General features: G+C 36.4%; 2 protein-coding genes across 3 annotated transcripts in view; one reads left to right on the forward strand and one right to left on the reverse strand.

Moving 5' to 3' along the window:
* Positions 1–5,888, reverse strand: part of PIBF1 (progesterone immunomodulatory binding factor 1) — a 131,542-nt gene extending 125,654 nt beyond the window's left edge. For both annotated transcript variants that reach the window (XM_064504766.1, XM_064504765.1), the window contains exons 1-4: positions 5,793–5,888; positions 4,536–4,853; positions 3,564–3,664; positions 1,563–1,761 (exon numbers count right to left, since the gene is read on the reverse strand). In XM_064504766.1, coding sequence (XP_064360836.1) covers positions 1,563–1,761; positions 3,564–3,664; positions 4,536–4,787 — 552 coding nt within the window. In that variant the 5' untranslated portion in view covers positions 4,788–4,853; positions 5,793–5,888. The remainder of the gene's footprint in view (positions 1–1,562; positions 1,762–3,563; positions 3,665–4,535; positions 4,854–5,792) is intronic.
* Positions 5,889–5,895: 7 nt separating this feature from the next.
* On the forward strand, positions 5,896–26,778 carry DIS3 (DIS3 homolog, exosome endoribonuclease and 3'-5' exoribonuclease). Its single transcript, XM_026120830.2, has 21 exons — positions 5,896–6,242; positions 8,238–8,395; positions 10,075–10,268; positions 10,388–10,461; positions 11,601–11,768; positions 12,762–12,926; positions 14,002–14,115; positions 14,200–14,337; positions 15,426–15,572; positions 16,722–16,838; positions 17,766–17,867; positions 18,398–18,462; positions 18,550–18,634; positions 19,253–19,380; positions 19,816–19,902; positions 20,840–20,996; positions 22,655–22,869; positions 24,068–24,236; positions 24,615–24,773; positions 25,194–25,316; positions 26,440–26,778. Exons 1-21 carry the CDS (start codon positions 5,916–5,918, stop codon positions 26,527–26,529), a joined length of 2,982 nt encoding a protein of 993 aa, XP_025976615.2. The 5' UTR covers positions 5,896–5,915; the 3' UTR covers positions 26,530–26,778.
* Positions 26,779–27,041: the final 263 nt, after the last annotated feature.

The raw sequence follows: 27,041 nt of genomic DNA on the forward strand, positions 1-27,041 counted from the left end.
ATGCAGAACAGCTTTGTAGCCTCCTAGTGTCTGTATTCACACTGATGCTGTCAGCAAAAGAAGTTGAAAGAAGAGAGTCCACCTCTATCATTTCTTCTCCTGGAAAAGTTTAATTTACCAAAAAGAAGCTTCTTCAATGGAAGAAAGTGACATGCATACATGTAGGGGAGGAAATGCGCATCACTGAACAGATAAGTAGCAAAGCGCAGTTTGGGTCAGAGATAAAAGTAGCATTGACTGGTTGAATGCAAGAGGAAAAGAAAGGTAGATTATAGGTAGCAGCAGACCACCCTTGCTTAACATCTTTTTTCAAACTCCTTTCTACTCACAATCCAATCTAAGTGCACTGAGCTGCAACAGCTTCACTTACACTTAAAGCAGCTGGCAAGGTTACCTGCTAGCTGTCCTGCCTTGTTACAAAGGCTTCCGAACCACTCATGAATCAACTCCTAAAGTGCTGAAGCTTCCCCCACACCAATTTCAAGCTACTCATCATGGATTCCAGTTTGTGTTAAAAGTCTGCTTTGTCAACAGTGGTGGGTGCAGGAGTCAGTGATGAACAGCTCAAATACCTGTGCAGAGGGCAGGGGATAGAGTGAACAGCTCGGGAGTAATAACCTGATAGGTCCCAAGCTAGGCATTCCTGTTTTATGACTCGGCCCTAAAATTTTTCCAAGTACTTTCAAAGTCTGAGTCTCGAAACTTTTAAAAAGATTCCCCAAAATTTCTCCCTTTCGATAAGGATGATAAATTTCACTTTCCTGTACATATCTACAGTACAGTATACTATGGCTTTCATCCAGGAAAAGAGCACTCGCACTCATAATATTTATACCTCAACAAATGCACTAAGCCTTTGAACATTATACGAATTACAGCTCCCTTAATAGCTAGCTCTATAGATAAGGACAGCACTAATACTCTGTTGAGCTGAGGCATCTTTAAGTGTCTAAATCCTTCTCTCCATTCTCAGAATGGAGTCAGGATGTGCCAGGCATGCCCTGCAATCTGTGAAGGCACTGTATTTTTATTCAAAGTTGAGCCCTCCCCTCACCAATCTTCCCATGAGGTGTAATTAACAAGCTTCTCAAATCAAGAAAATAAGAATTAATGTGTACTTTATTCCCTGCAGGTAGTCAGAAATAGGAAAGAGCCAAATAAAAAACATGAGAGAAAGGAAGGAGTCTTTGCAAGAACCATCTTGACTTGTGCTTCTGGCAAATCTTGAATTTTAAACCCTTATTTTCAGTTGGCTGTATTTCACATCATCAGCGTTTCATTGCCCACCATTTAACTGAAACATCCCATTTGTTTCACCCTCTTAAAAATACATCAACAGTTGTTCTACTAAGACATCAGAGCCTAGAATTAGAAAGCTCTTTACTGGAATCCAGTCATAAAGGACTGATTCATAGCCACATCTGAAAACGTGTCCTTCACTTCCAGCTAGGGGAGAACAAGAATTCTAGAAGTTTGGATTGAGTTCTACAGCTTTGTCCCTTTGATTTTAAATAAAAAGCACTTTACAGTTACATTTTAAACTGACACAAAACAATACTCACAGAAACATATTCAGGAATAGAAAGCTGGTCTTCTGGAAGAGACTTTAGCTTCTCATAGCAGTCATCTGTTAATTCCAAGTCTCGCAAGCTGCGACGAATATCTCCTGCCCTCTCCCTTAACTGGTGATTTGTTTCCTCTAGTTGTTTCTGTCTCAATAAAATGGTTTCCATTTCTTGTTTCATTAGAGCCTGATGTTTTCTTTAAGATTGATTTGAAAATAGAAGACATGAAGTAGTGTTTAATACAAGTGATAAACCTTCACAGCATCTTGGCAAGAGAGCCATTTACACAGGGAGACTATTTACAGAGGGAGATTAGCCCAACAGCATATACCACCACAGTTACAGTCACTAGTGTCAAACTCCATATAAGAGGCCAAAAGCATCACAGTCAAGTTTTGCTTTACTATAGCCCAAAGTCACTGACAACACCAAGCTGACTGGCACCTGAGGAGTGACAATTAATCCCCAGATGTGCTGACTTTAATTTAGTGTTAATTTATCCATTAAAAGCTTAATCTTCTTGCTGAAAAACCATACAAACCCCAGGAAACTAGTAAATCACCAAATAAAGCAAAGTTAACTTCCACTTCTGTCTTGCCACTCAAGTTTCAGTACAGGCACGCTTACTATCTATTCCACACGCATCCCTTCATTCTCTACTTCTACTCAGCATGATACACAAAGTTGGGGTTCTTTTAAAAAAAACCCTACACTTAACTGTCATTATTGTGACAAGGTATTATACAGCAAGAGAAAACACATGTTCACTTAGAGACATTTCATTTTTTTGTTTGTTTTTTAAACCAAGAGTGACTGACCTACTCTTTTTGGAGGTTTTAGCTCTAATTCTTGAAAATATTCATTCAAATTTAGTTGTTCTTCAAAAAAAGCAATGGCATTGAGATTATTTAAAAAGTAATATTCAAAATATTAACTCTGTTAGTACTACAGGACAATGTCTGCCCCACTATTTAAAAAACAAAATAAAGAGAACCCTACAAGTCTCCAAAGCAGTCACACAAGGACATTTTCTACACACAGGGTAAAATTCTGTTAAACAGGGATGGAAACTGAAGTAACAGACAGGCAAGACAACTAGTGAAAGGATTTAGAAAAGGAATATAGTTCAACCTTTCTATATCTATCAATTTTGATAGTATTCTGCACATTGGATAGTACTTTTCTACTCAGTACTCCCCAGATAATTCAAATATAGGCAAATATGAAATTACACCCTGGTACAACTAAGGATACAGAATTAGAGACATTCCTCTGACAGTCAGTTGCTCTTAGCTGAAAGACTTAGCTATAACTGTAACTATTCCAGGCTTACTATAGAATACGAATTTGAATTAGTCACATCCTTTAAGCTGGTGTGTCCTCTACTGTAACATGAGACTATTAAATAGTGCTCTCGCTCTACAATCCTATTACAGTGTTAAAACAATTAATGAAATAATTTGAAGGAGCCTGCTAGCTAGGCAATTTTCAGTTTTGATCCAGTTCAGAATATTTCAGAACATTAAGAAGAAAAATCAGTTTCTACCTGAGCAACATAAAGCATTTCTGACCAATAAACAATCCTCATTGGAAGTGAAAGTGCCTGCTAAACTTTATCTATTTACCTTTCTCAACTCATCTGCCAGGCTGTAGAGTTATTAAAAGTTCAGTTTAAATTGAAGGAGAGTCTTCCCTCTCCATCTACTCTTTGTGCTCTTCACTGCTTTTAAGAAAATTCTTACTCTAAGTTTCAAACAGATTTTGAATCCAGGCATTAATAAAAAGAAAACAAATGCACAAACTTCAGCCAAGTGAGTGCTGAATTCAAATTTAGCCACAAGCTAGAAGTTTAGAATGGAAATATCAATATAATCTGCAAGAGTAATTTTATTCCAGTAGTTCATAATCATCACATTTTATTAATGTGATTTAATATTAATTCATGTCAATAACATATTAAAGCTGATTATTGTTGTTGTTGTTTTACTTTTGTCATACCTAGCATCTTCTTGCTGTAATGCCAGCTGGCTATCCAGTCGTAAAGACAATAGCTGCTTTTGATGGATTGCATCATTAAGCTTCTCTTCTAGCTCTTCAATCTAAATATAAAGAATATAAATATAAAATTAAAAGTTATCTTGTTAAAATTTTCTTTTAAAATGCCTAATCTCATTGCTTTTATCAAATAATTAAAAAAAATGGAGGGCCCCATGAGCTGAAAAATACAATAACATGATTGTTCAACAATACCTCTAAATACGCTAAGGCTTCATAAAACACGGTATGGACTTTGCCCTAATGAACTCGTAATAAAAAAACTTCTCTCCAATTAGATCTTTTTCAGCCAAATAGCTACTAGTTCAACCAATTTCAAACTAGGCTTAAGTTTAGAGTGACAGGCCAGCGCAAACTATGATTAGCTACAGGAGGTTTTAAATGTGGCCTGCACACAAACATGGCAATGCTTTTACACCTTTCTCATTTTCATGCATCTTAACTGAAATTAGATACAACAGAACCTCCTGCTATTAGCATGCCATTATCTTCTAGCCATCTCTTCACTAATAGGCCACTAAATAGCATTCAGATGACTTTGTCTAGCATTCCTCTAATTCAGGTTAACAACCCATTAAGTTTCTCATATCAGGCTCAGAACCATTTATCATTTCAGTAAGAAATCAGGTCTTTTTCCTGTTTTAGAAAAGTAAAAGCTAGACTCCTATTCAATCCCATCTCTTCCGTTTATAAGTGTAACACCTTGGACAAGACCACAAAGTCTTCTGTGTTTTTGTTTCCTCCATTAGCTTTTTATTTCCATTAAAAAAAAAAAAAAGGAGAGAGAGAGAGAGAATAGGATGCCCCATATGCAATTCAAAGATACCCTTTGGGGAACTAAAGTTTGTACAGCATTTTAGAAGCACCAGACACCAAAAAAAGATTATGTCAAGAATGACACATTACATTTCTTACCTTGGTCAGATATTCTACTTTCAAGTTGTCAATCATCAAGTTTTTCTGAGATAATTCTATTTTAAGCAGCTGAAGATTATGGAGCAACTCCTTCCGTTCAATAAGCTGCTTAGTGATTTTAACAGTACCTTCCCTCTCTTCGGAGGAGGAAACATCATCAGTTGGTATTGTGGTCTCTAAGCTAATGTCTTCAGACTCCAAGGAGCTAGAGATGTTTACTTTCCTGATTACTTTAGCGTTTTTATGTGACATTTTCTTTCACGATTTGCAAAGGGTTTTTTCTGGTTATACTTTGAGATGAGCCCCCTGAACACTGAGCTGCAAAAATCAAAACTGAGTGAACAGCAGTAAAGCATTATGAAAATTCTTAACCAATTAAGCAAGACCAGTAAGCAAAACCTATCAGCATTGTGTAAGTCTTTTTTTATTATTCACTTAGGAAAAAACATTTTAAGAAGCCTTAAAGACAGCAGTTTTCTGAGGACTCTACTTCTGGCACTTCCTAAATAACTTCACTAACAAAGGTTTTAATTGCAATAAGCTAAACACTGGTGTGAACCACGCTTGCTAGCAAGATTTCATAGTCAAATTTAGATGCACTCCTGCCTTTTGCATCGTCAGAAGAATACACACTGAGAACTACTGAGGCCCATATGAGACATACAACGTGAGAGCACTTCCAATACAGGGCTGACAATACTAGCTTAAAAAAAAAAAAAGACTAAAGGCACACTTTGATGCTTGCCTTCATTTGTTTATACAAGTAGCTCCCATTATCCTTGCCAGGTCAGCTTGCCAGTACCTTCTAAAAGCACTGTAAGCGAGATGACTAACAGCGACCCTCACTTTTACCACTGCTTGGTGTAGAGCACAGCTTTTATCTATTTCTAAAGATTCACGGCCCAACTCGCGTTTCAAGACCTACAGAGGAAGTGGACACTGTGCCCGGAGGCGGCTGGGTGGCCCGGCCCTGAGGGCAGCGGAGACCGCCCCAGGAGGGGTAATGCCGGGAGGGATGTCCCAGGACGCTGCCGCCTCCGCAGGGCAGCTCCCCGCTCCCGCTGCCAAGGGAAACAGCCGCAGGAGTTCCTCAGTACGCCCCGGAGGGCGCTGCACCCGCCTCAGCGGAGGGAAAGGGGCGCGCGGACCGGTCGGTCGGTCGGTAACGGCACACAGCCCCCAGGGCCCCCCGCGCGCACCGTCACAGCAGGGGCACGAGCGGGACCAACGGCCGCGCCGCCCCCGCCGACCACTCACCTCCGCCAGCCGCCCCAGACCCTGCGGCGCATGCGCAGTCCTCACCACCTCCAGGCGGGCGGGGCGGGGCGACGCCCTCACCAAGGCGACGGCCGCGCCTTTTCCCGCCCTCAGCCGCGCGGCATGATGGGAGGCGGGACTTCCCGCCTCGCCGTGAACGCTGGGAAATGTAGTCCGCGCGGCAGCGGCGACGGCGCGGCAAGGCGCGGCAAGGCGAGCGCCATGCTGACCTCGCGGACGTTCCTGAAACGCACGCGGGCGGGCGCCGTGGTGAAGGTGGTGCGCGAGCACTACCTGCGCGAGGACATCCCCTGCGGCGCCGCCGCCTGCCACCTCTGCGCCGCCCGCCCCGCCGGCGCCGGCCTCGAGGCGCGGCCCGGCGGCGCCGGCAGCTGCCTCTGCCCCGGCCCGCACTACCTGCTGCCGGACACCAACCTCCTGCTGCACCAGGTGAGCGGCTCCCTCGGCTCGAGCCTTACCGAAGTCCGCAGGGGTGGGAGGGAAGCGGCCCCCTCCCTGGCCGGGGCTCAGGTCTGCGTCCTGGGAGAGGCGCGGGCGGTGCGGTGTAGACGGGGTCGTGTCTGCTGTCGCTGCGCCCGCTGGTCCTCGCGCTGGGGGTCGTTTCTTTCCCTGTCGTCGCTTAGGTAGTGACAAGGCCTCTAGCATGCCTGAGTACATCGTGGTTTTACATTACATTCTGTTACTGTGGTTTTGCTGCCTGAACGATAGGAATGAAAAACACATTTTTTATTTTCCTGATGTGGGTATGAAAAGTCAGGCAAAGAGAATGAATGGACTCTGGAGCAGTGATCAGGACCTTCAGCTGATTTTCTTTTTTTTTTTTCCTGTCAACCTAAACACTCTTGAATACCTTCTCTGTTCCTCAGAGACGGTTGTAGGTGTGGGTTCCTTACAGTGTCATGCTGATTTCAAGTGACGAGTAGAGGCTGCAGAAACATACCACATGCAGCAAAGCAACCACCCCCTGGAAGTACCTGATGAGCTTTTCTCCCCTATCCATCATTAATTCTGCAAAGACTTGAGTCAGTGCAGACAGTAGAACTCAAGGCTGTGAGCAGTGAATTCCTAAGCTTGGTGTTCGACATTTCTCTTTCTCCCCCAATTTCTGAATACATCTGTAGGAAGTAGAATCGCCCCATGCACACATTGGCAGCAGGAAGTAATTCATGCTAGTATTCGTTATCTAGGAGACGTGCATGACACATGTTCTAACAGTTACCCATCCCAAAAGCTGCTTTGTGAAGAAAATCGTTATTTATGACAAGTTAAGCCTCTTGTTATCCATAGGCTTCTTGTTGTCTGTTGGCAAAGTTTGTATATGCTATAGAGCAGTCTGTGAATGAGAATGTGTTGGGGTACATGGCCATAAGCCAGGGCAGCAGGGATAAAGAAATTTTGGTAACAGCAGGAACAGGTTTTACCTAGCATTTGGAACAGGTTTCCAACAGTAAGACTTGGCCTAGTCATCTAGCTTGTACAGAGAATAACATTGAATTTCTTGCTCTATGAACATGTTCCTAAATCTTTTAGGTCATAGTATTGTCCTCTGGAACATCAGAGGCAGAGAAGCTTGGCCATAGCTTTTATTTCTATTAGCCGTGTCCTTCAATGCGTTATTGCTATCTCTGTTTTTTGGAGTTGAATTTGCACAGTTCCTTGCCACAAGTTCAGGAAATCAAGCACATCTCTTTTCTCCAGGCAAGAGCACGTAGCTTTGGTGTACATATGCCTTTATCGCATACCACAGCTGTTGGGAGCTACCAAAAAGAAGTGCTCTTCCTCAAAAATTGGGGCTTCAAAAGGGGTGAAGGGCAGCAAACAGAATTCCAGTTAATGTGAATATGTGGAAATGAAAATTGTGGCACAGCGGTGGGGTCGTTTTGGAAAACTTGAGCCTACAAGTGCAAAGGTGTGTCTGTGTTGGCTTTAAATAATATCTGACCGCTGTTACAAAGTTTTTGCATTGCTCATGAAGACAGATGGTGTTTATATTCTGTTGGATAACTGTTAGGTTGTGCATAGATGTGTTTTGTTTACAGAGATTATAATTTGCAACAACCCAGTTCATAGGAACAAAATTTCTAGTGTAGACCAGTCCTTAATAAACTTGCCTGGAGTCTTGCAGATGTTGGTGCTGCATCTGTGGGGGTCGAAGTGTGTCCTCATCTCACTCTAGCAAAGTTCATGCCACCAGAAGGCTGGAGTACTTGAACTTGGGTTGTACACGTGAACATTTTGCCTACAAGCAGGAGAAAGCTGCTTAATATGCCCTTCAGTTTCCCATCAGTGAGAGAGAGAGGGAGAAGCAATGCATTTCGTTATTCATGGTAACTTTTACATATTAAGAACCAAGCAAATATTTCAAATCTAGTTACCAGATGGAAATAAATAATGATTTTGATTTATTTCCATGTTGTTCCCCAGACTGATATACTTGAAGATCCTGTTATTAAAAATGTCATTGTGCTACAGACCGTTTTACAAGAAGTCAGGAATCGGAGTGCGCCAGTATACAAGCGAGTTAGAGACATGATTGCGAACCCTGAAAAACATTTCTATTCCTTCACCAATGAACATCATCGGTAAGCTGGTGTGGAATGGGGTATAATAAAGCTGTACCAATGGCCAGTAAAGGAGACTGAGAAATAGAACAGGAAAATGTGAAAGTAGGTAAATAAAATTAGACCGAGGCTTTTAAGGAATCCTCTTGGGAAATACTTATTTGATCCAGGTGCTTTCATTTTATAATTAATATAGGCATGCATGCGTGCATACATACATATATATGCATATTCTGTGCATATTTTATATATATATGTATATTTTATATATGCATATAATATGTACAAGTATATAGGAAAACAAAAAAACAGTTAGCAAAAATGTGTTACTGTTTAATTGCAAACAGTCATCTAGATGATGGTCCTAATCAAAGGCAAAAAAATAAATCCCAGAGTGAAAAAAATGATTGACAAGTCTTTTGGATATTATTTTTCACTTTTTCAGTGCTATCAAAATATTTTAGATGTTAGGAAATGAGCTCAAAGTCAGGGACCATTGATTTGTTTTTTGTTTTTTCTTGTTTTATTTTTTTCTATTTTATAGAAACATTAGATTTCTCATCTGCTTGACTATTATTAGTTATTCAGGCCAGGCAGTTTCTGTGTCAGAAGAAGACAAACGTTCACTCACTTGCGCTCCCAAGAGTATAAGAACAGTTATGCTGCATTATAACCAATGGGAAACTTTGAATTGTGAGTGTCCACTGATTAGCTAATAAGTTCAAAATATTTATAACCTTGTTATTGTTCCTGTATTCAGCTGTTGCTATGCTAACATTTCAGTGTTGGAAGTAAATTTTTGAACTATTGCATTCATTTGATATCCTTCTTGATTAGACAATGAAAATATTAATTATTATTTGATCTAGGTGCCACAGGTCTGTGCCGAAAACCCTTGTAATGAGTAACGGTTTTAGTAATTTTTGGACTAGGCCTGTATTATATATAGCTCACTAAGCTACTTTTCAGAAAATAATGCTTAATGCTGAGTTTGACTTGTATTTGAGAAAGTATACTTGCTCAAAGTTATACAGAAGTATAATAGAAGATAGCTCTGTGGAGTGCTTACCTATTTTGTAGCCAACAGAACAAACTTTTCTTGGAATCTCCTTTAAGAGTTATTCCAATTGAGCATTTTGTTCTCCTCTCAGCTTTTTTCCTTTACATCGTGTATATTTTATTACGAAGGGCGACTAAAATGCTGAATAAAGTTTACAGACAAGCAGTGGAATAATGCCTTTCCATTTTATCATCCCTTTTAAACATATCCCAATACTTTATTAACTTTGCCAGCTGAGTCTGTCACAGGTTTCAAAAATCTTTGAGTCAGTTAGAGTGACAGAAAGCTCTAAAGAATGAAGAAGCAATTAATTTGAACTTATTTGTGCTCTCAAGTAGTGTCTACTGCTGTTATATCATAGTTCTACTTAACTATTTATCTTGTATTCCTTGCAGTTCTCCTCAGTTGTCAGTGAGAAGGTTTTATTAGAAATGAGTACTTCTTCATTATTTTTCCTGACCCTCCTGTTTCTCGACCCTTCCTGGGCCTGTAGAATGTTACACATATTGTAAAATTTGGTACAGCAGTGATTCTTGTGGCATCTCAATCTTATTTCAGTCTGAAAAATTTTTGTAACAATTGGTAAATGTCAGGATTTTCTTTTTTTGTTTCCTTTTCTTTCTTTTTTTTTTCTTTCTAGAGAAACATACATAGAGCAAGAGCAAGGAGAAACTTCTAATGACCGCAATGACAGAGCCATTCGGGTAGCGGTAAAATGGTACAATGAACACTTGAAGGAAATGAAAAATGAGGAGAAGATCCAAGTTATCCTTCTAACAAATGACAGGAATAATAAAGAGAAAGCTCTAGAGGAAGGGATAACTGCTTATACATGTAAGTAAAGTGGTGTATGGTTTGTTTAGTTTATTGCTGAGATACATAATCCCAGTAGTATTTTCATACCTAAATCATGTGCATCTCTTGCATAAATATTTATGTGTGTGCTTTTATAGGTGAGGAGTATATAAAAAGTTTGACGGCTAATCCTGAACTTGTAGATCGTCTTGCTTGTATATCTGATGAAGGGGTATGTTTTTATTTTTATATATATAAAATAATTTAATCATAAATGGTTTGCAGTATAACACTGGTCTCTATTGGGGGCTGCTAGTATCAGTTTAGAAGGTGAAGACTCTGGACTTTATTACCAGTTTGACAGTTGAACTCTTTGACATCTCGAAAGAAAGAGAAATATTGCAGCTGTTTTAAGAACTGCTTATATACCTATTTGGAGGTATATACTAGTAATTTTCAAAAAGTCAGGTGTTGTAGACAGCTCTGATGTGAAGACAAAAACAGTAACAATTGACTAAAGTGTAGAAGTGTTAGAAACAATTGAACTAAAATGAAAACTACAAAAATCTGGATTGCAAACCATTGAGATACTTGTTTTGTGTATGTTGTTTCAAAGCTTGTGTTAACTTATTGTTTTCAAAAGCATTTTCTATCAGAAGTTCTGGATTTTATGGTCACTTAAGTTGATAGAAGTGCAGGCTACTGCTCAAAAATTGTTTACTTCCTATTTCTTTATGTGTCATGTTTGTCATAACTAAGGTTTATATTTTCATATAACAGTGATATAGCTGAAAACTAACCCTACCAAAAAACCTGAAGGTTTATTCCATCAGAGCTAATTCCAATAAAATGGAGTGGGATATGTAAGAGAGGGAAGAGAGTGGAGGGCTGAGCTGATCTTTTTGGTGGTTACCTGAACTTAGTTCAGCTTTAATTGATTGTCTGACTGCCTCCAAGGTTTAGTCACAGTAATGTAATTTCATAATGCTTCATATAGCTGCTCATATTGTATGCCATTACTATGCAGTACCATGCTAATACTTTCTTTGCTAAGTATATAACTGTAGACAGTATATCCAAATAAGCATGAAAGCATGCCACTTGTGCAGTATGTTTTTAAGCAACCGCAAGCAAACAGAAAAGAAAAGGGGTTCCAAGTATTGTCATGCTTCTCTGTTCTTTGTACTTTTATGCTTAATTAGAAGAATTACCTTACTACTTAACAGTCATTTTTAATTATTGTGGATATGCATTGCTATGCATAGTTACAAATTTGAAGTTTGTTAGCTTGAGTTTCATGTTCATGAGCTCAGTTTTGGAATAACTACAAATGCAATGGACTGACAAACTTTATTTATATTTTATTTAAAGAAAGAAATAGAGAGTGGAAAAATATTTTTTCCAGAACATCTTCCTCTTAGCAAATTACAGCAAGGAATAAAATCTGGGATATACCTCCAAGGAACCTATAGAGCAAGCAGAGATAATTATCTTGAAGCTACTGTTTGGGTTCATGGAGATGCTGAAGAAAACAAAGAGGTGAGTTTTGCAGTTTAACTTCGCACTATGAACTTTAACCAGCCTTAGTAATGATTTAAAATATAATTCTTTCTTGGTGACATACATTGTTGAAAACGAGCATTATAGTAGTTTTTCCTCTTCGATGTTTTTCGGCCATTACTTGTTTCCTTTGTTTTTGTTGGTTTGGATCTTGACTACTGAAATATGTAATATAACCCTTTCAAAAAGCGAAAACTTAATTTAAAGGTGTACTTTGTGTTTCAATAAAGTATTTGATAAATTAAAGCCGAATCTTAGTTGTCATGAGAGGTTTTCAACTGACCTGGATATAGCACAGTTTATTTCGTTTTAATTGGGTTTGAACTGTATTGTGAAAGGTAGAGAAACAAATTTGTAGGAGGATCTTCAGATGAATCATGGCAGGCCCTGGAGGGTTCTTTTGCTTTTTTTTTCCTTCTATTTTAACGCCTGGGGATAAGTAGATAGACTGCTTGGAGGGGAATAGCCTAACCCTGCTTTCTGCTTACTGGGCTCTCTGCTGGTACTGTTGTACAGACACCATTTCCAGGCTGCAGCAGTTGTTTCCTCCCTCCTTCTTTCTGGTAGCAGCTGGAGTAGAAAGTCTTGCTCCCTGAAGTGTTCCTCTGGCTCTCCATTTCTCTTATTCGTATCTCCCAGTAGTCTGTGGAGGTCCCTAACCTGCAAAACTAGAAGGGTTGTCTGAATTAAAGAAGGGGGGCGGGGAAGGAAATGTCTGGGGAAAACAACTGTTTTTACAGAGAAAATTGGAATACTGAAATAACATCATCAGTACTGAAAGAAACCTAGGCAGAGGAAAAAATGCATCACAAACATGCCATAAAATGTTCTTTAGCATGCAGAGCCTGTTGTTGTGTGTATTCTCATCTATTCTACTGCTTTGATTTGTGTCTTGTTACTATTGTCTTGAATATTTGCATTTTATTGTTTATTTTGTCTTATTATGTTTGTTTCTAAAAAAAAAAAATCCAGATAATTATACAAGGACTTAAACATTTAAATCGAGCAGTTCACGAAGATATTGTAGCTGTGGAGTTGTTGGCAAAAGATGAATGGGTAGCACCATCCTCAGTGGTCTTGCAAGATGACAGCCAGAATGAAGATGACGTTGAAAATGAAGAGGAGAAAGAAAATATTGTATGAAATAAATAAGAGGCTTTTCATTCTATACTATCTGTGCCTTTTTTCCCCATTATCTCTCTTCTTTGCAGTATGAGTAAGATTTGTTGTCACAGAAATGAGATGTTCTATAGAGCTTGTTCAAAACTTGGTAATTTTAACAAGAAACATGAGTCTTATGTTAATTTTTTAGTCAACTCTTACGTTGAAAGAGACATGAAATATGCAATACCCCAAGAGTGTTGCTAGGTTTTAGATTTATACATCTTCTTTTATACGGATTGCTGAAAGCTATTGTGAGCACAGATTTTTTTTTTCTGGGAATTTAATGCAACTGTTGGGCTATAATAAACATTTAAATACATGATTATGTATAAAATATATACTTTGCAATTCGGGGGGGGGTGTGTGTTAATCCCTGTCATAAGTTCCCAAATTATTTTAAACTACGTGAACCTGAAAGTTACTGAGTAGTAATCTAATAATCATGAAAAGCTATATGCTGATGTCCTGATTAGGATTTGCTGGAATAGGAGCAGATATTGTATCACAATGAGAGTCAGCTTTTAAGGTGAATGCATGTATTTGGAACCAGTTGTAAAATATTCTTTAGTTATTTGCAGTAATTATGCTTAATGTGCATGTGCACTCACGTGTATCCTGTCCAGCCAATATTTGCATCTCTTTATGTTGCAAGAGCAACATAAATAGAAAGGCTCTTAAAAAAATTACAGGAAGAATCAGTGAAAGAAGAAACTGGAGATAGTTGGAGGGTAAGCAGAGATAGTACAAGAAGAAGTCATTTCTTCAGAGTCTTTTTCTTCCATTTTCTTCTTTGTTTTCTTCAAGTTATGTCCATAAATGTAAAGGTAAAGAAAAACAAGGTAGTAATGTTATATACTACGAATATTAAAAGTCTTAAAAAGGACAGTGGGTGGGGAGGCATAATTCTGCTTATGAAGTCATAATATACTTTATGGAATTATAGTGATACATAAACTGTTACCACTGAGGCTTGAGAAATCTACTGTAGTCAAACATGTTAACTTAATGAGTTGAAATACAGTTTTGTGTTTTTAACCCCTTCTGCTAGCTGAAGGCTTCTGTTAGTAAGAACATGCTGAGACCTACCGGAAAAGTAGTGGGCATTATAAAGCGAAACTGGAGACCATTTTGTGGCATGCTTTCCAAATCGCAGATCAAAGAGGTAAGGCAGTTATCAAGTAATTATAAATGCAGAATTTGTTTTTTAAATTAGAAATTATTTTTTCCTTTCTCTATCTGTTAACAGGCAAGGCGGCATTTGTTTACACCAGCGGATCGCAGAATTCCTCGCATTCGAATAGAAACCAGACAAGCAGATACATTGGAAGGACAAAGAATAATTGTTGCTATTGATGGTTGGCCCAGGAATTCCAGGTATCCTAATGTAAGTTTCAGGGAGTTTTTTCTGAACTTTTATTTATCCAATTTTTGTAAGGTGTTTGTTATTACCGGTAATACTGAGTAATTTCAAAAAGCATTGACATGAATTTTGATTTGCGTACCATTCTTTGATGCAAATTAAGGAAGTCCCTGAATAATTTAGCTCACTCCTACCCTCTCCCCCTAAAATCAGCTATGCTTTGTCACACTAACAAAGTTTGGTCCTCAACTTCTGCAGTAAATATACGTGTGCTATCTAAGGTACTTTATTTAAACAAACTAGAGACTGCCTTATTTTAGCCTGTATTCCTAGAAATGAGGCTTCTGCCCTGGCTCTGCTTGTTCATCTCCACACATTGATCAGCATCCTGGCAAGTAATTTTAAACACATTGACCAAATTCAGTTAAACTGCCAGCAGGGCAGAGTTATAGATGATTAAGTTCTTTAAAGTTTTGTGTAAACAAACAGGAGAATAGAAGAGAAAATGAGGACACTAGTTTCAGTTCATGTTGAATAATAATTAGGTTTTGAAGGGGGTACCCATTGGCTAGTCTACAAGTGCATAGCTTATAATGAATGACAGCGCAGGTGTCTCTTGTGTATTTAGAGATAGGGAGGGAACTTGGAATATATGGAAAAAGTGTTAAGGCAAGTACAGTGTTGCTGCAGGGAATGAGACACATGAGGAAGGAACTAGAATTAATGCGGTATTTGGGAGTAGGATGTGTGACAACACAAATCCATAGAAAATTAGACCGTATTTGTTCTGTTGCTTATGGAATTCTTTTTTCCTGGAAAAACTGAATTGTGACCTTTACAATTTTTGTAGTCTTATCTGTGGAGAATTTAATACTATTCCAGCAAAAGAGTCGGTAGATTCTAGAGAGGCAAATATAAAGTTCAGATTTACTGAGTCAGTGTTTAAGAGTTTAAGTTGAGTTTAAGATGAGAAAGTAACTGAAGAAGGAAACATGATTCATACTGTGTAGTTTAATACAGTAATAACCTGTGGAATAATTGTCTCAAATAATTAAATATTTTTGAGCAGTCAAACAATGTGGCTTGATATGCGTATATATATTGTTTCTTAGGGTCATTTTGTAAAGAACTTAGGGAATGCTGGAGATAAAGAGACTGAGACAGAAGTTCTTCTACTCGAACATGATGTTCCCCATCAACCCTTCTCCCAGGCTGTCCTTAGTTTCCTACCAAAAATGCCATGGAGCATCACAGAAGAGGTAATGAAAATCACTTTTAAGTTATTGTAATAATTACTGTGTCACCTTCTTTAAATAGAAATATAGATTTTTGTGACCTTCCTGGAGATCGCTGTGCAATATAAAATAGAGGAGAAATGTTGTCCAAAACCATTATGTCTTAGGATGGGCTTTTGGCCTAGTTTCCTATGGTAACAAGGCCTTCACATTTTTTTTTTTTTTGTGGCTGAAACTGTGTTTGATGGGAATAGTCATCCTAAGATAATAAAATCTTACAGTTTTCATAAAAATTGGTGTTTGGCAAAGGAGAGAGACTACAAACAATTGTAAGATCATCTCTAAGAGTTTTTCATCTTGCTAGGTAACTTCTCTAACCAAATGTGGCAGTCCATATGTTATCACTAGGTATTCTGAGAAGATGGTAAGATATCCCAGTATAATCCAATAAAGTATTTAGTCAAACAAAAGAAACTATAAAAAAATCAGGGTTTGTTAAAATTGGTATTTGTAGAATAGCTTGTTTTAAAGTGAATTTCAAGTTATCCTCAGTAACTTAAATATGGGAAATGGTTGCTTTAGAGTATACAAAAAAATCAGAGAACTTTCTCTGAGCCTGGAAACTGATGGAGGGATTTATCTTTTCTAACACTAGCTGTATAGAAGTTAGGGGTCTAATCTGAGATACCTATCTGAGATCTTTTTGTTCCCATTGTACAAAGGTAAATCCCTCTGAAGTGCAGTTCCTTCCAGCTGTCCTGGACACATAAGCCTTTGACAGCTAAAGTTAGTTGAGAGAAATCGCATCCTGAACAATTTGTCTAACTGGACATTAGATTCAAAATTTCACTTAAAATTTCTTGATTCCTGGTCCTGCAGCTTCTGAGACCAAGAAAATATTGTGTGTTACCCTATTTCTCCTCCTGTTTACTGTTAAATAAAACAAGTTTCAGTGCTCAAGATCTTATATCTTTCTTAGCTTTTCCTATCACTATCCGATTTGATTTTACAAATAAGTAATAATATAAATTCTATCCTAAAACTAAAAAGTTAGCATACCGAAATTATTTAGTTGCTTTGGAAAATATTTTCCAATGTACTTTTCTCAAATGATAATTTTTACTTTGATATATAATACGGTCTTAAACTTATTTTTTCCTTTTTTAATTTCAGGATATGAAATACAGGGATGACTTAAGGCAGCTGTGTGTTTGTAGCGTGGATCCTCCTGGCTGTACAGATATTGATGATGCATTACACTGTAGAGAATTAGAAAATGGAAATGTGGAGGTATTTTGTTTTCTTATCAAACAAGTCATTAATTATTCTTCAAAAAATACGGCAATGATAATAGGAAATGACATGAGCAAAGCTCCAGATAAGTTGTAACAGGAATTAATGATGTTTGCCCGTTTGTGAGATAGAAATGAAGAAAGGGAGTTGACTTGCACTAGACAAGTGTCAAAGGTGAGAACTGAATCCATGTTTTCTAAATTCACTCTACTTTCTATTTGGTAAGAGAATGTGACATACTCAGCTAAAGCTGTAAATAAATTCTATAAACATGGGCATCTACAGCTAGGATAAGGAAACACCAGGAGAAAGTGAAGCTACTGCTGTAATGTGACTGTGGAAAAGAGTGATTTAAAAACAATCATGGAATTACTTGTTTCACTCTTGAAATCCACAAAGGATATTTCTCATAATTTGAAGTAGGTGTGTGAACTCTACCATCACTATGAGCCCTTAGGAATAAAAATAGTGGATTAAAACCATCTTTCTGCTCCCCTTTTATCTGATTTAGTCAGGTTTTCTTTGTTACAAATTAACTTTCAATTATAATAGTAGAGAATGCCAAAACTGAAGGGCTAGCAAATGGAGAAAAGCAAAAAAAATTTGCAGTGAGCCTTGAAGGATATGAAGAGGTTAGTTGGGCCCCCGGGCAAGAAGAGTTGCATTGCTAATAAATTTAGCTTTTCACTAAAAATATGTATGCCTTATTGTGCATAATCACTTCAACTATTCATTTTTTAATATGAGTAAAATATAACTTAAATATTTCTATACCTAAATATGGGAGCTGCTAGAGATAACTGGAGATGGGTAAATTGGATTGTAAATAGAGATCTTAGAACATTTCTTTCATGTTGAGAGTGATATTTTTTTTTCTGTTTCATAAAATACATAATGGCACACTTTTTTGTTTGTTTGTTTTAGGTTGGTGTACATATTGCAGATGTCAGTCATTTCATTCGACCAGGAAATGCTTTGGATGAAGAATCAGCAAAAAGAGGAACAACGGTGTATCTGTGTGAAAAAGTAATTTTTATATAAAGGGATTTTTGTGAAGTAGAGAGGTTGGGTTTTTCCTTGCTTTTATTTTAATCTCTTGGGAGATTAACTCCTATGTTTGAAGCATATATAACATGTAGTTCTGAAACTGGATTACTAATGTTTTAATACAGATCTGAAATTGCAAAAGGAAGTGATCTGGGTTTGCCCTTTCCACTTTTTTTTTGTGATAACTAAATCTCTCTTGTTGCCTATGATTTGTATACATTTCAGCTGTACATTTAGTCCTGTTTAATATAACTCATTTCTCACAGACCACAATTTCTCTACAGGAGTATCTTTACTAAAACAATTGATAATTAAATAGATCCTGGAATGAGTTTCCTCTGAAGTAGCATACTTTTCTTTCAGAAATCTGAAAATTTATTTATCCTCAATGTCCACATATTATCCTCATGATGAAAAAATCAGTAACATTATTTCCAAACTTCTATTGTGTTAAAAGTCATGAAAGTAAAACAAATAACTAGTCACATGTTTTATCCTTTATTTTGCAGAGAATTGATATGGTTCCAGAGTTACTTAGCTCCAACTTGTGTTCCTTGAGATCTAATGTGGACAGGTATTTGTAAATGATCCATACTTAGATCCTGACAAGAAATTTCAAATGTGTATATGTGGGTTTTGATAGATTTTTTTCCTCTCATAGGCTTGCATTTTCATGTATATGGGAGATGAACCATAAGGCTGAAATTCTAAAAACCAGATTTACAAAGAGTGTTATTAATTCCAAGGTTAGTCACATTAATAATATTATCTTTCTAAAAATAAGCTGGATACCTTTTTACAAAAGCAGTGATCAACAGGCTTGATACTAAGGTTTCCTTTACCTCTTTCTCTTTATTGATTCATTTATATTTTCTTAAAATTAGAAAAAGACTCTTAAATCTTAAAATATAGCAGATATTTAAAAGTACAGGACAGAATCGAAATATTCAAGGTTGTCATGTTTCTGTGGAGTTACTTTGCTATGAAATTAAGTATAAATCTGTAGATATACATTGGACATGATTTGTATATACAGGATAGCCATTATTTTTTTTTCAGTTAAAAACAGTGGAATCTGTAAGTACTTAACATTTCTGAAAATCAGACCTCAAATATATAAAATACCTTTATAATTGGCATAAACACTGTAAATGTCTGCTATTTCCGAATATCTTGCATGGATCTGTCCTGTTTTTGACCATTATTCTTTGAGAATGACGTGCACTTTGGTGTTGAATGTAAAGCTTCATATCGTTGTGAAGCAACTTTGCCAATGCACTGCAGTTTCTGCAAGATAGAATAATGTTCTGCAGCTCGTTATTTAATTATGCATGATGCTGTCTTTATTTTTTTTCCTCTTGAAGGCATCTCTCACGTATGCTGAAGCACAGATGAGAATTGATTCAGCAGGCATGAATGATGATGTTACTACTAGCTTACGTAGACTAAACAAATTAGCAAAAATTCTGAAGAAGAAAAGAATTGAGAATGGGTAATCTATTCAGTGTCTCTGTTACCTTTTATTTCCTTTCTTTTCTGGCTATTTATTACTGTCAAATTTTATAATGTTCTTTTGTGTCCATTTTCCAGTAAAAAACACTTGAAAGAAAAGTGTTTTACTGTTTTGATTTGTATAAACAAAGGTATCTTCATTTCCCCTAAAGTATAAACTGAGAATGCTAACTTTTCCTTCTTCTGGCAAAACAAATCAGGAATATGGATCTCATGCTGTCATTATAAAAACACAACCAGAGGAGTAGCACTGTAGTTTCTGCTAATTTGAACACTAATTTTAAATATTTATTTTAAATTTCTGTTAATTTTGAATTACATTTTCATATCAAACCCTGTTGTTGTTCACAGGCCTGCAACTTAGCTGCCATTTCTACTTTGTTTTAACTCATTGATTCCACTTACTATCTTCCAGAGCTTTAACACTTTCCTCACCAGAAGTTCGTTTCCACATGGACAGTGAAACTCACGATCCCATTGATCTACAAACTAAGGAGCTTAAGTATGCCCTTTTATTTTCCTCAGCTGGTTAATTTGGGGCAGGGAGGTAACTAGAGGGAAAGGGGTGTTTGAGTAGCTACTTTGCACTTAAGGGTGTACAAAGCTTATATAACAGTGCAGGACAATAATCCTAGAAAAGTCAGTCCTCTGTGTTTTACACTATTTATGATGTATATAAACTCGTAAAATCTCTTATATCACAAGCCTTAACGGTGTGCTTCATTTAGGAACTTAGGTCTTTACTACTGATTTAATGGAATACTAGGTTCCAAACTCTTGCCATCCCACCGAGTTATCTGTGATGCTCTTCTAATGTTGTTAACAAAGGAGAGGAAGTAGAAACTGGTGTCGTGGAGCATAGAAACTGTAAGAACAACAGAGCACTTACTGCACGTGTGCAGAGCGATACAGAGAATCTTACAAAGCAGTTTAGAAAGGGAGCTACTGATTCAAATTTCTGAAGCTAGATACTTATTTTCTCTTAGTACTACTCAGTTTCTGTGCCAAAATCTACCCTCCATTATCTGTACTTCCATAACTTTTTACTGTGCAACATGGTGCTTTTAAACTTAATATGCTTAACATCGGAACAGAACTATTAAATCACTTAAGGAGAAATAAAGAAGCTTATCTGATGGTGTCATTGGAGACAGCAATGCCATTTTAAAGTGCACTTTTCTGTAATATAATTTGTGATTTTTTCGAGTATTTCTTTGCATTTTTTTTATTCTGCCTCTCAGTATTTGAAACTTAGTAAATATTTGTGTTATGTTTTTATGTTTCAAAATGTTTGCCTACTTGTACTGCATAAACAGTGAACTAGTGTCTTTGGACTTTTATACTATTGTCAGGATGGGGAAATATTTCTTCATTAGGCACTCAAAGCAAATATACAATTTAATGCTTTTCTAACAATACAAAATATTTTCTGTTGATAGAGAAACAAATTCCATGGTTGAAGAGTTCATGTTGCTTGCCAATATCTCTGTAGCACAAAAAATATACAACGAGTTCTCAGAATTTGCCTTGCTCCGAAAACATCCTGCTCCTCCGCCATCAAATTATGACATACTTGTGAAGGCAGCAAAGTCTAAGGCAAGTTTTTACTATACTAATGAAGTGAGTTAATTATGAAAAGCTGTGTTTTCTTTCTGATTAGCCACTTTCCAAAGAATAAGTGTTGGAAAGTATTATTTTTAAAGTGTGTATCTGCTATATTTTGAGACTGCTAGTACTTGCAGCAAGGCATCTGTATCTCAAGATGAAAGGATCAGTCTTGTGCTTTTTAAAGACCCTTTCTCAGGCAAAGGAAACAAAACATTCTTTGAGTCTTATATTGTAACTGTTGTGTACTTTGAAAAGTTGCTCCTCTCCAAGCCAGATGTGCTTTATAAACCTGTTTTCGGCTTTCGTTCCATTTACAGTATTGATCTACTTAAAAACTGGTCAGTCACATCAAATAACATGTCTCAGTTAAAGTCAGGAAGTAAGAAAATGTGTTCAGATGTGTTTATAGTTTCCATCTTATCTTTAGATCAGCTAGAGATTGTTATAGCGTGAAAAAAAAGTCTGATTTAATTACAAAGCCGGAAATGGAAAATGATTTTTCCAATTTCAGGATTTTTGTGAGATTCCTTGTGGTCCTGATTTGAGCTAAACTTTTAGAGTAGGTTAACAATCATGCATTAAAAATTCCTTTCCCTGAAACTCTGCTGCCCGCCCCCCCACTTCCTCCCCGCCAGGTACAAGTGAGAAACGCCTAAATTTTACCACTGTAATATTTTAGACGAGCAAAACACAGCCCATTTCACTTTCCCCTGCTATGTATCTGGAATAATGATTTTATTTCTAATCAGAAAATGATTTGAAAAGTACTATTTTTCTCAGCAGCCTACATTTCTCTGCATAGAAAAGGTCCTTTTAATAAACCAAGGTTACTTGGTACTCCTCATATGAGAACCAACACAATTGGGCAGTAATATACTATATTTTGTTATACTTTATTGGTAAACATTCAGTTAATTTACTATAATAAAAACATGCTTTGATTTGTAGATCAATCTTTTGTTGTCATGTGTACATGAAGGGAAGAACTTTCTACTTTATCATGTGATTAAACTGACTCTGTGGGACTGGAAATTAAAAATGTTTTATTTTCACACTATCTGTACTTTGTCAAGGATCACTGGTAGACATGGAACAAGCTTAATGTCATATACTGAGTCTTACAGGTCACTTCTGAGTATATGTTTTAAACGTTTTGTGGCAGAAATACAAGATTGATTAGCACTTACATTGTACTTGGATGAAAATCTTTGGTACAAGTGAAGTGTAGTTGTGGGTCACCCCATAGTTTTACCATTTATTATTATATATCCTTTCTGATCTAGTATTCAGTAAAGGGATGGAAAAAAAACAGGCTAAAGGAACTAATAACCTTGTTAATATTAGCATAAAGTGATTCTTAGTTCTGAACTGCTGCCTTTTCTGAGTTTCAACTATTGACTTAGCCTTCCACTGTCTGTGTAGAGCACTAATGAAAATGAGGGAGAGGTATGTGTATGGGTTGGGGGTTGGTTTGTTTGTTTTTTTGTTTTATAATGCCATTCCATTAGGTTGTCTGTGCTTCAGAATTTAGCTGGTATGATGCCTGCACTAACTGCTATGATCAATGTGGATTTAGCTGTTGTATTGCTGCTTATGCTTTGTTAATATTTGCCAGTAATGCCCGACTTTTATTCTCTTCCCTGCAGAATTTGGAAATTAAGACAGATTCGGCAAAGGCATTAGCTGAATCTTTAGACAAAGCTGAGTCTCCTGCTTTCCCATACCTAAATACACTGTTGCGAATTTTGACCACTCGATGCATGATGCAAGCTGTTTATTTCTGTTCTGGAATGGATAATGATTTTCATCACTATGGTTTAGCATCACCTATTTATACGCACTTTACCTCACCCATTAGAAGGTACTTTTATTTTACAGAAGTTTCAGAGGACAAAAGAGGAAGTGATTCATATATTAAGAAATACTATTTTAAACTATATTGTTTTCCATTCAGAAGAAATGCTGTTTCTGTTGAGTTACTTTACATAAGTTCTTCAGCTTTGGATTGGAAAAGCAATGGCTTACGTGGTGATCTGTCTTCACTTAACTCCTTCTATACTCTTAGGTTCACTGTAGACTATTCCTGATAAAGGTGTGGTAAAGATAAATAAAGACTCACAAGTTAAAAATGAATGAGCAATATATCCCTAATGTATATCTCTAGCACAAAAGTGCATTTTGGATGACTTAGGATTAAATACCTCAACAAGAGACTCATGCAGAACTTAGCCAGTCATTTTCAGGTGGGACCTGTGTTGCAAAATATTATCATAATGTAAACTTGTAAGGAGACTGCATTTTACATATAAAAGCAATGTTAACTGAAAACTTACTACTTCCCCAAGACATTATAATGAAATTGCTCATACGAATGCACATTCAGGTGCCTCTTTAAAAATTGGTTTATTCTTAGCTATTTCTTGGTTTCAAAAAAGAAATAAGTTTTAAATAAAATAATTGTCATTATATTTTGTTCCTTAGAAAGATTTTCAGTGAAATCTCTTATGTGGAATTAAATTTCTATGCAATACGTGTGGATAATTTGTGGAGCTTCTAAATGTCCTTATTGTAAATTTCAGTTACTAACAGATATGTTTAAAAGTTCCTGGCTCAAGTTCTAATAAAAGTTACCTACCAGGAAAATTAAGTGCAATTATGCTTTGAAGATCTATAGTACTGAAGTACCATTCTACACTGAATTTGCTTAGTTCATGTGAAAGGGAAGAGGCTTAAGCTGCCACAGTGAAACATCATTCTTGAGTCCAAAAATCAAGCTTTGTTTCATCTTTGTAAACCTTTAACAATACAGGCTCTAGTGGTAGAACATAGAAATTCTTTATTATTAGATGAAGAAAGCAGTACAGTCCATTCCACCTCAGAGTGGATCTTTGGTCAACAAAGAGAATGTGATCTTGAATTAATATAGAGAGTTAGCAGCAGACTGTCAGTATTACAAAGGCTTTTTGGTCTGTACAATATATAAGAACTACTTTTTTATATATATATATCAGGAGAAAGCATTTTGATGCATCATTGATCATTTAATCTGTTTTTTGCAGGTATGCTGACATTATAGTACATCGACTTTTATCAGTGGCTATAGGAGCAGACAGTACATACCCAGAACTTACAGATAAACACAAACTAGCTGATCTCTGTAAAAATCTGAATTACCGACATAAAATGGCTCAGTATGCACAAAGAGCATCTGTTGCATTCCATACACAGGTAAGTAGTTCTGAGATGTGAGGATTAACTGTGGAAAATTCATGTTGTTTTTAAAGGAAGAGAGGGCAATATTGAGTCATAGTAATTGCATTGTATGCAATGTTGTATGTCAGTAACAAATGAAGTCTGCAGGAATGATTAAGAACACGAGTGCTGTTTCTTTGGGACAAAGCTTCAAAATTACAGTGCTAGTTCTGAAAAAATAAGCATAATGGCATCTTGAGAATTTTGTTTTTTATAAATATGGTAAATGCTTAATACTACAGTGGTATTATAAAAAGCTTACAGGATTATTTGAATTTGCTTTACTATACATTTTATAATGATCACTACATATAACATTAACTTACTTAACAAGTAACATTACTTTTGTTACAGCTGTTCTTCAAAACCAAAGGAGTAGTGAATGAAGATGCATATATATTATTTGTAAGAAAGAATGCAATTGTGGTCCTGATTCCCAAATATGGGTTAGAAGGAACAGTCTTTTTTGAAGAAAAAGATGAACCAAAACCAAGACTTGATTACAACAATGAGGTATGTTTTATAAGGTTTGTTCTTAATTACCTTTATTTTTTGATTTGGTAACTGATCAGAATGACTAAAATCTGTTCTACCTAGTGGAGTCTTCTGTAAATACAAATTTATTAAATGAATCTGTACTGCCACCATGGTCATCTTTCTTTATAAGACAGTTTAAATAAAAATGGTTCTGAAGGAAGAATGGGTTTCTGTAAGGTAGGTATTAAGGTTAGGTATTGATACCTAACTACCTGAATAAATACTGCAAAAATCACAAATACCCTGTACCAGGACACTCTGGACATTCCTGACCATAATTTGTCTTAACTTTTATTTGCATGTAACATTAAAAATTCTGCATAAAAATACTTATTTGTATAAAAATATAAGATACACTATAAGCAGTAAGTATTTATATAAAGTTTGAACTTTTAGGTACCATCACTTACTGTGGAAGACACAACATTCCATGTATTTGACAAAGTTAAAGTGAACATTATGTTAGATGCTTCTAACATCCAACATCAGAAAATTCGCATGGTATTGGTAGAGCCAAAGGTAAGGCACAGGTTTTGTGATTCATTAGAATATATTACCCTTCAGTAATCTTACAGTACAATTGAAGATGTAACTTAAATATACGTTTAGCAACAGAGCATAGCAATTGCTTCATCTCTACTGTTAGCAAAACACCAATCTGCTTTCACTTCACTGACTTTTCAAAAGAACAGAGGGTTCTAAATTAAATTTGCTTTATGGGCCCATCAGGGATATTCTAGTGATGGGAAAGAAAATGATTTGCTGAAGATCTCTCTTGAATTTCACAGTTCTGTTACTTTAACTGTAAAAAGTCAGTAGTAAATTACTGTGCAACGGTGATGGTAACTCAGTATTCTGAGGGCACCCAGGGAAATCTATATAATTGCTGGTTCTTTGAGGAGCATAAAGAGGTATTTAAATGTCAGTCCTTTCTTAAAACTTCCACAGTGTAAAGGTATCTATCACTAATGGTGTAAGAACTATAACATCCTAATGGTGTTAAGTATTTTAGATTCTAGCTTCTTCTCAGTGCAGGTAGAGTCTGTTTTCCACTTATTTCAAGTTCTTCCAGTTTCTACTGAATCTACATCTTTTTCTTATGCAGTGTCCTCAACTATATGTTGAGATTCTGTCTGGTCCTGTGTTTGATACTAGCAGAACTTCAAAAAAGGCTGCAATGGAGACTGTTTTAACTTAACAGTCTGCATTTTACTTTTAAGGCCTGCTTTCACATCTCTCTCAATCCACAGCTACCACTTCCTTGCAAGCACTTGCTAAGGCATGGCAAAACAACTGAAAAAGCAGTGTGCAATCCTACTACATACCTGATGCAAAAGAAGCATGGGCAATAAATTAATGGGGAGGGATGCTGTTTGTTGTACAGAACTCTTCCCTACTTTTTCCCCAGGTTTTACTTCAATATAGGGTTCTAGATGTGATAGTTTTATGATGGCAGACCCCTTTTTTGGATGACTACTATAAGAATTTGCTGATGTTGATATGCTCCTTGAATTTACTTCTATACACCCTCTCTATAAGTTTTATCAGGGTAACTTAAACAATTTAATTTCTAAAATATATATGGTATAAGCTAAAATTTTGATTTAACATTTTTCTGACTTTTAATTCTATTTTACTGTAGATACTAGGAAAAGATGTGTCTGCAAATCCAACTACAGAGACTAGTGTCAGCAATGAACCAGAGAAAAAGAAAAAGAAATTACAAAAATAGCTAGATCGAATAGCTAATAAAAAGTCACACATGAATTGTTTATATTTACATATTTTTCCTTATGGACAAACCACTAGAAACAGATTTTACATTTACTGTTAAATATTTTAATAATTTGTAGAACTCTGGATTTTTTTTAATGTTTTTTACAAGTACATGTATGTATGCAAGAGCGCATGTTTTCAAATCAAGTATGTCTATAGCTTGTCTTATGCATGAAAATAAATACTTCTGGAAAGTGAAGAAATATTCCCAGGATGTTGGTTGGTTTGTTTGTTTGTTTTAATCTGGCATTAAATACCTGTATGACCTGTAACAATGTAGCTTTTTTTTTTTTTAATACAGTACTGTAGCACCTGTGTATTTCTCAACATCAGTTTCATAGAAGCTTCCATTACTAGTGGAAGACACATTCAAGAATCAGTTGCTGTATTCTGTAGAACAATTTTTGCTGTAAATTTACTCCCAATGTCATTGTTACTTTGTAATGGTAAGAGAAACACTGACTTTTC

Source organism: Dromaius novaehollandiae, chromosome 1, assembly GCF_036370855.1.
Source record: "Dromaius novaehollandiae isolate bDroNov1 chromosome 1, bDroNov1.hap1, whole genome shotgun sequence".
Taxonomy (NCBI): domain Eukaryota; kingdom Metazoa; phylum Chordata; class Aves; order Casuariiformes; family Dromaiidae; genus Dromaius; species Dromaius novaehollandiae.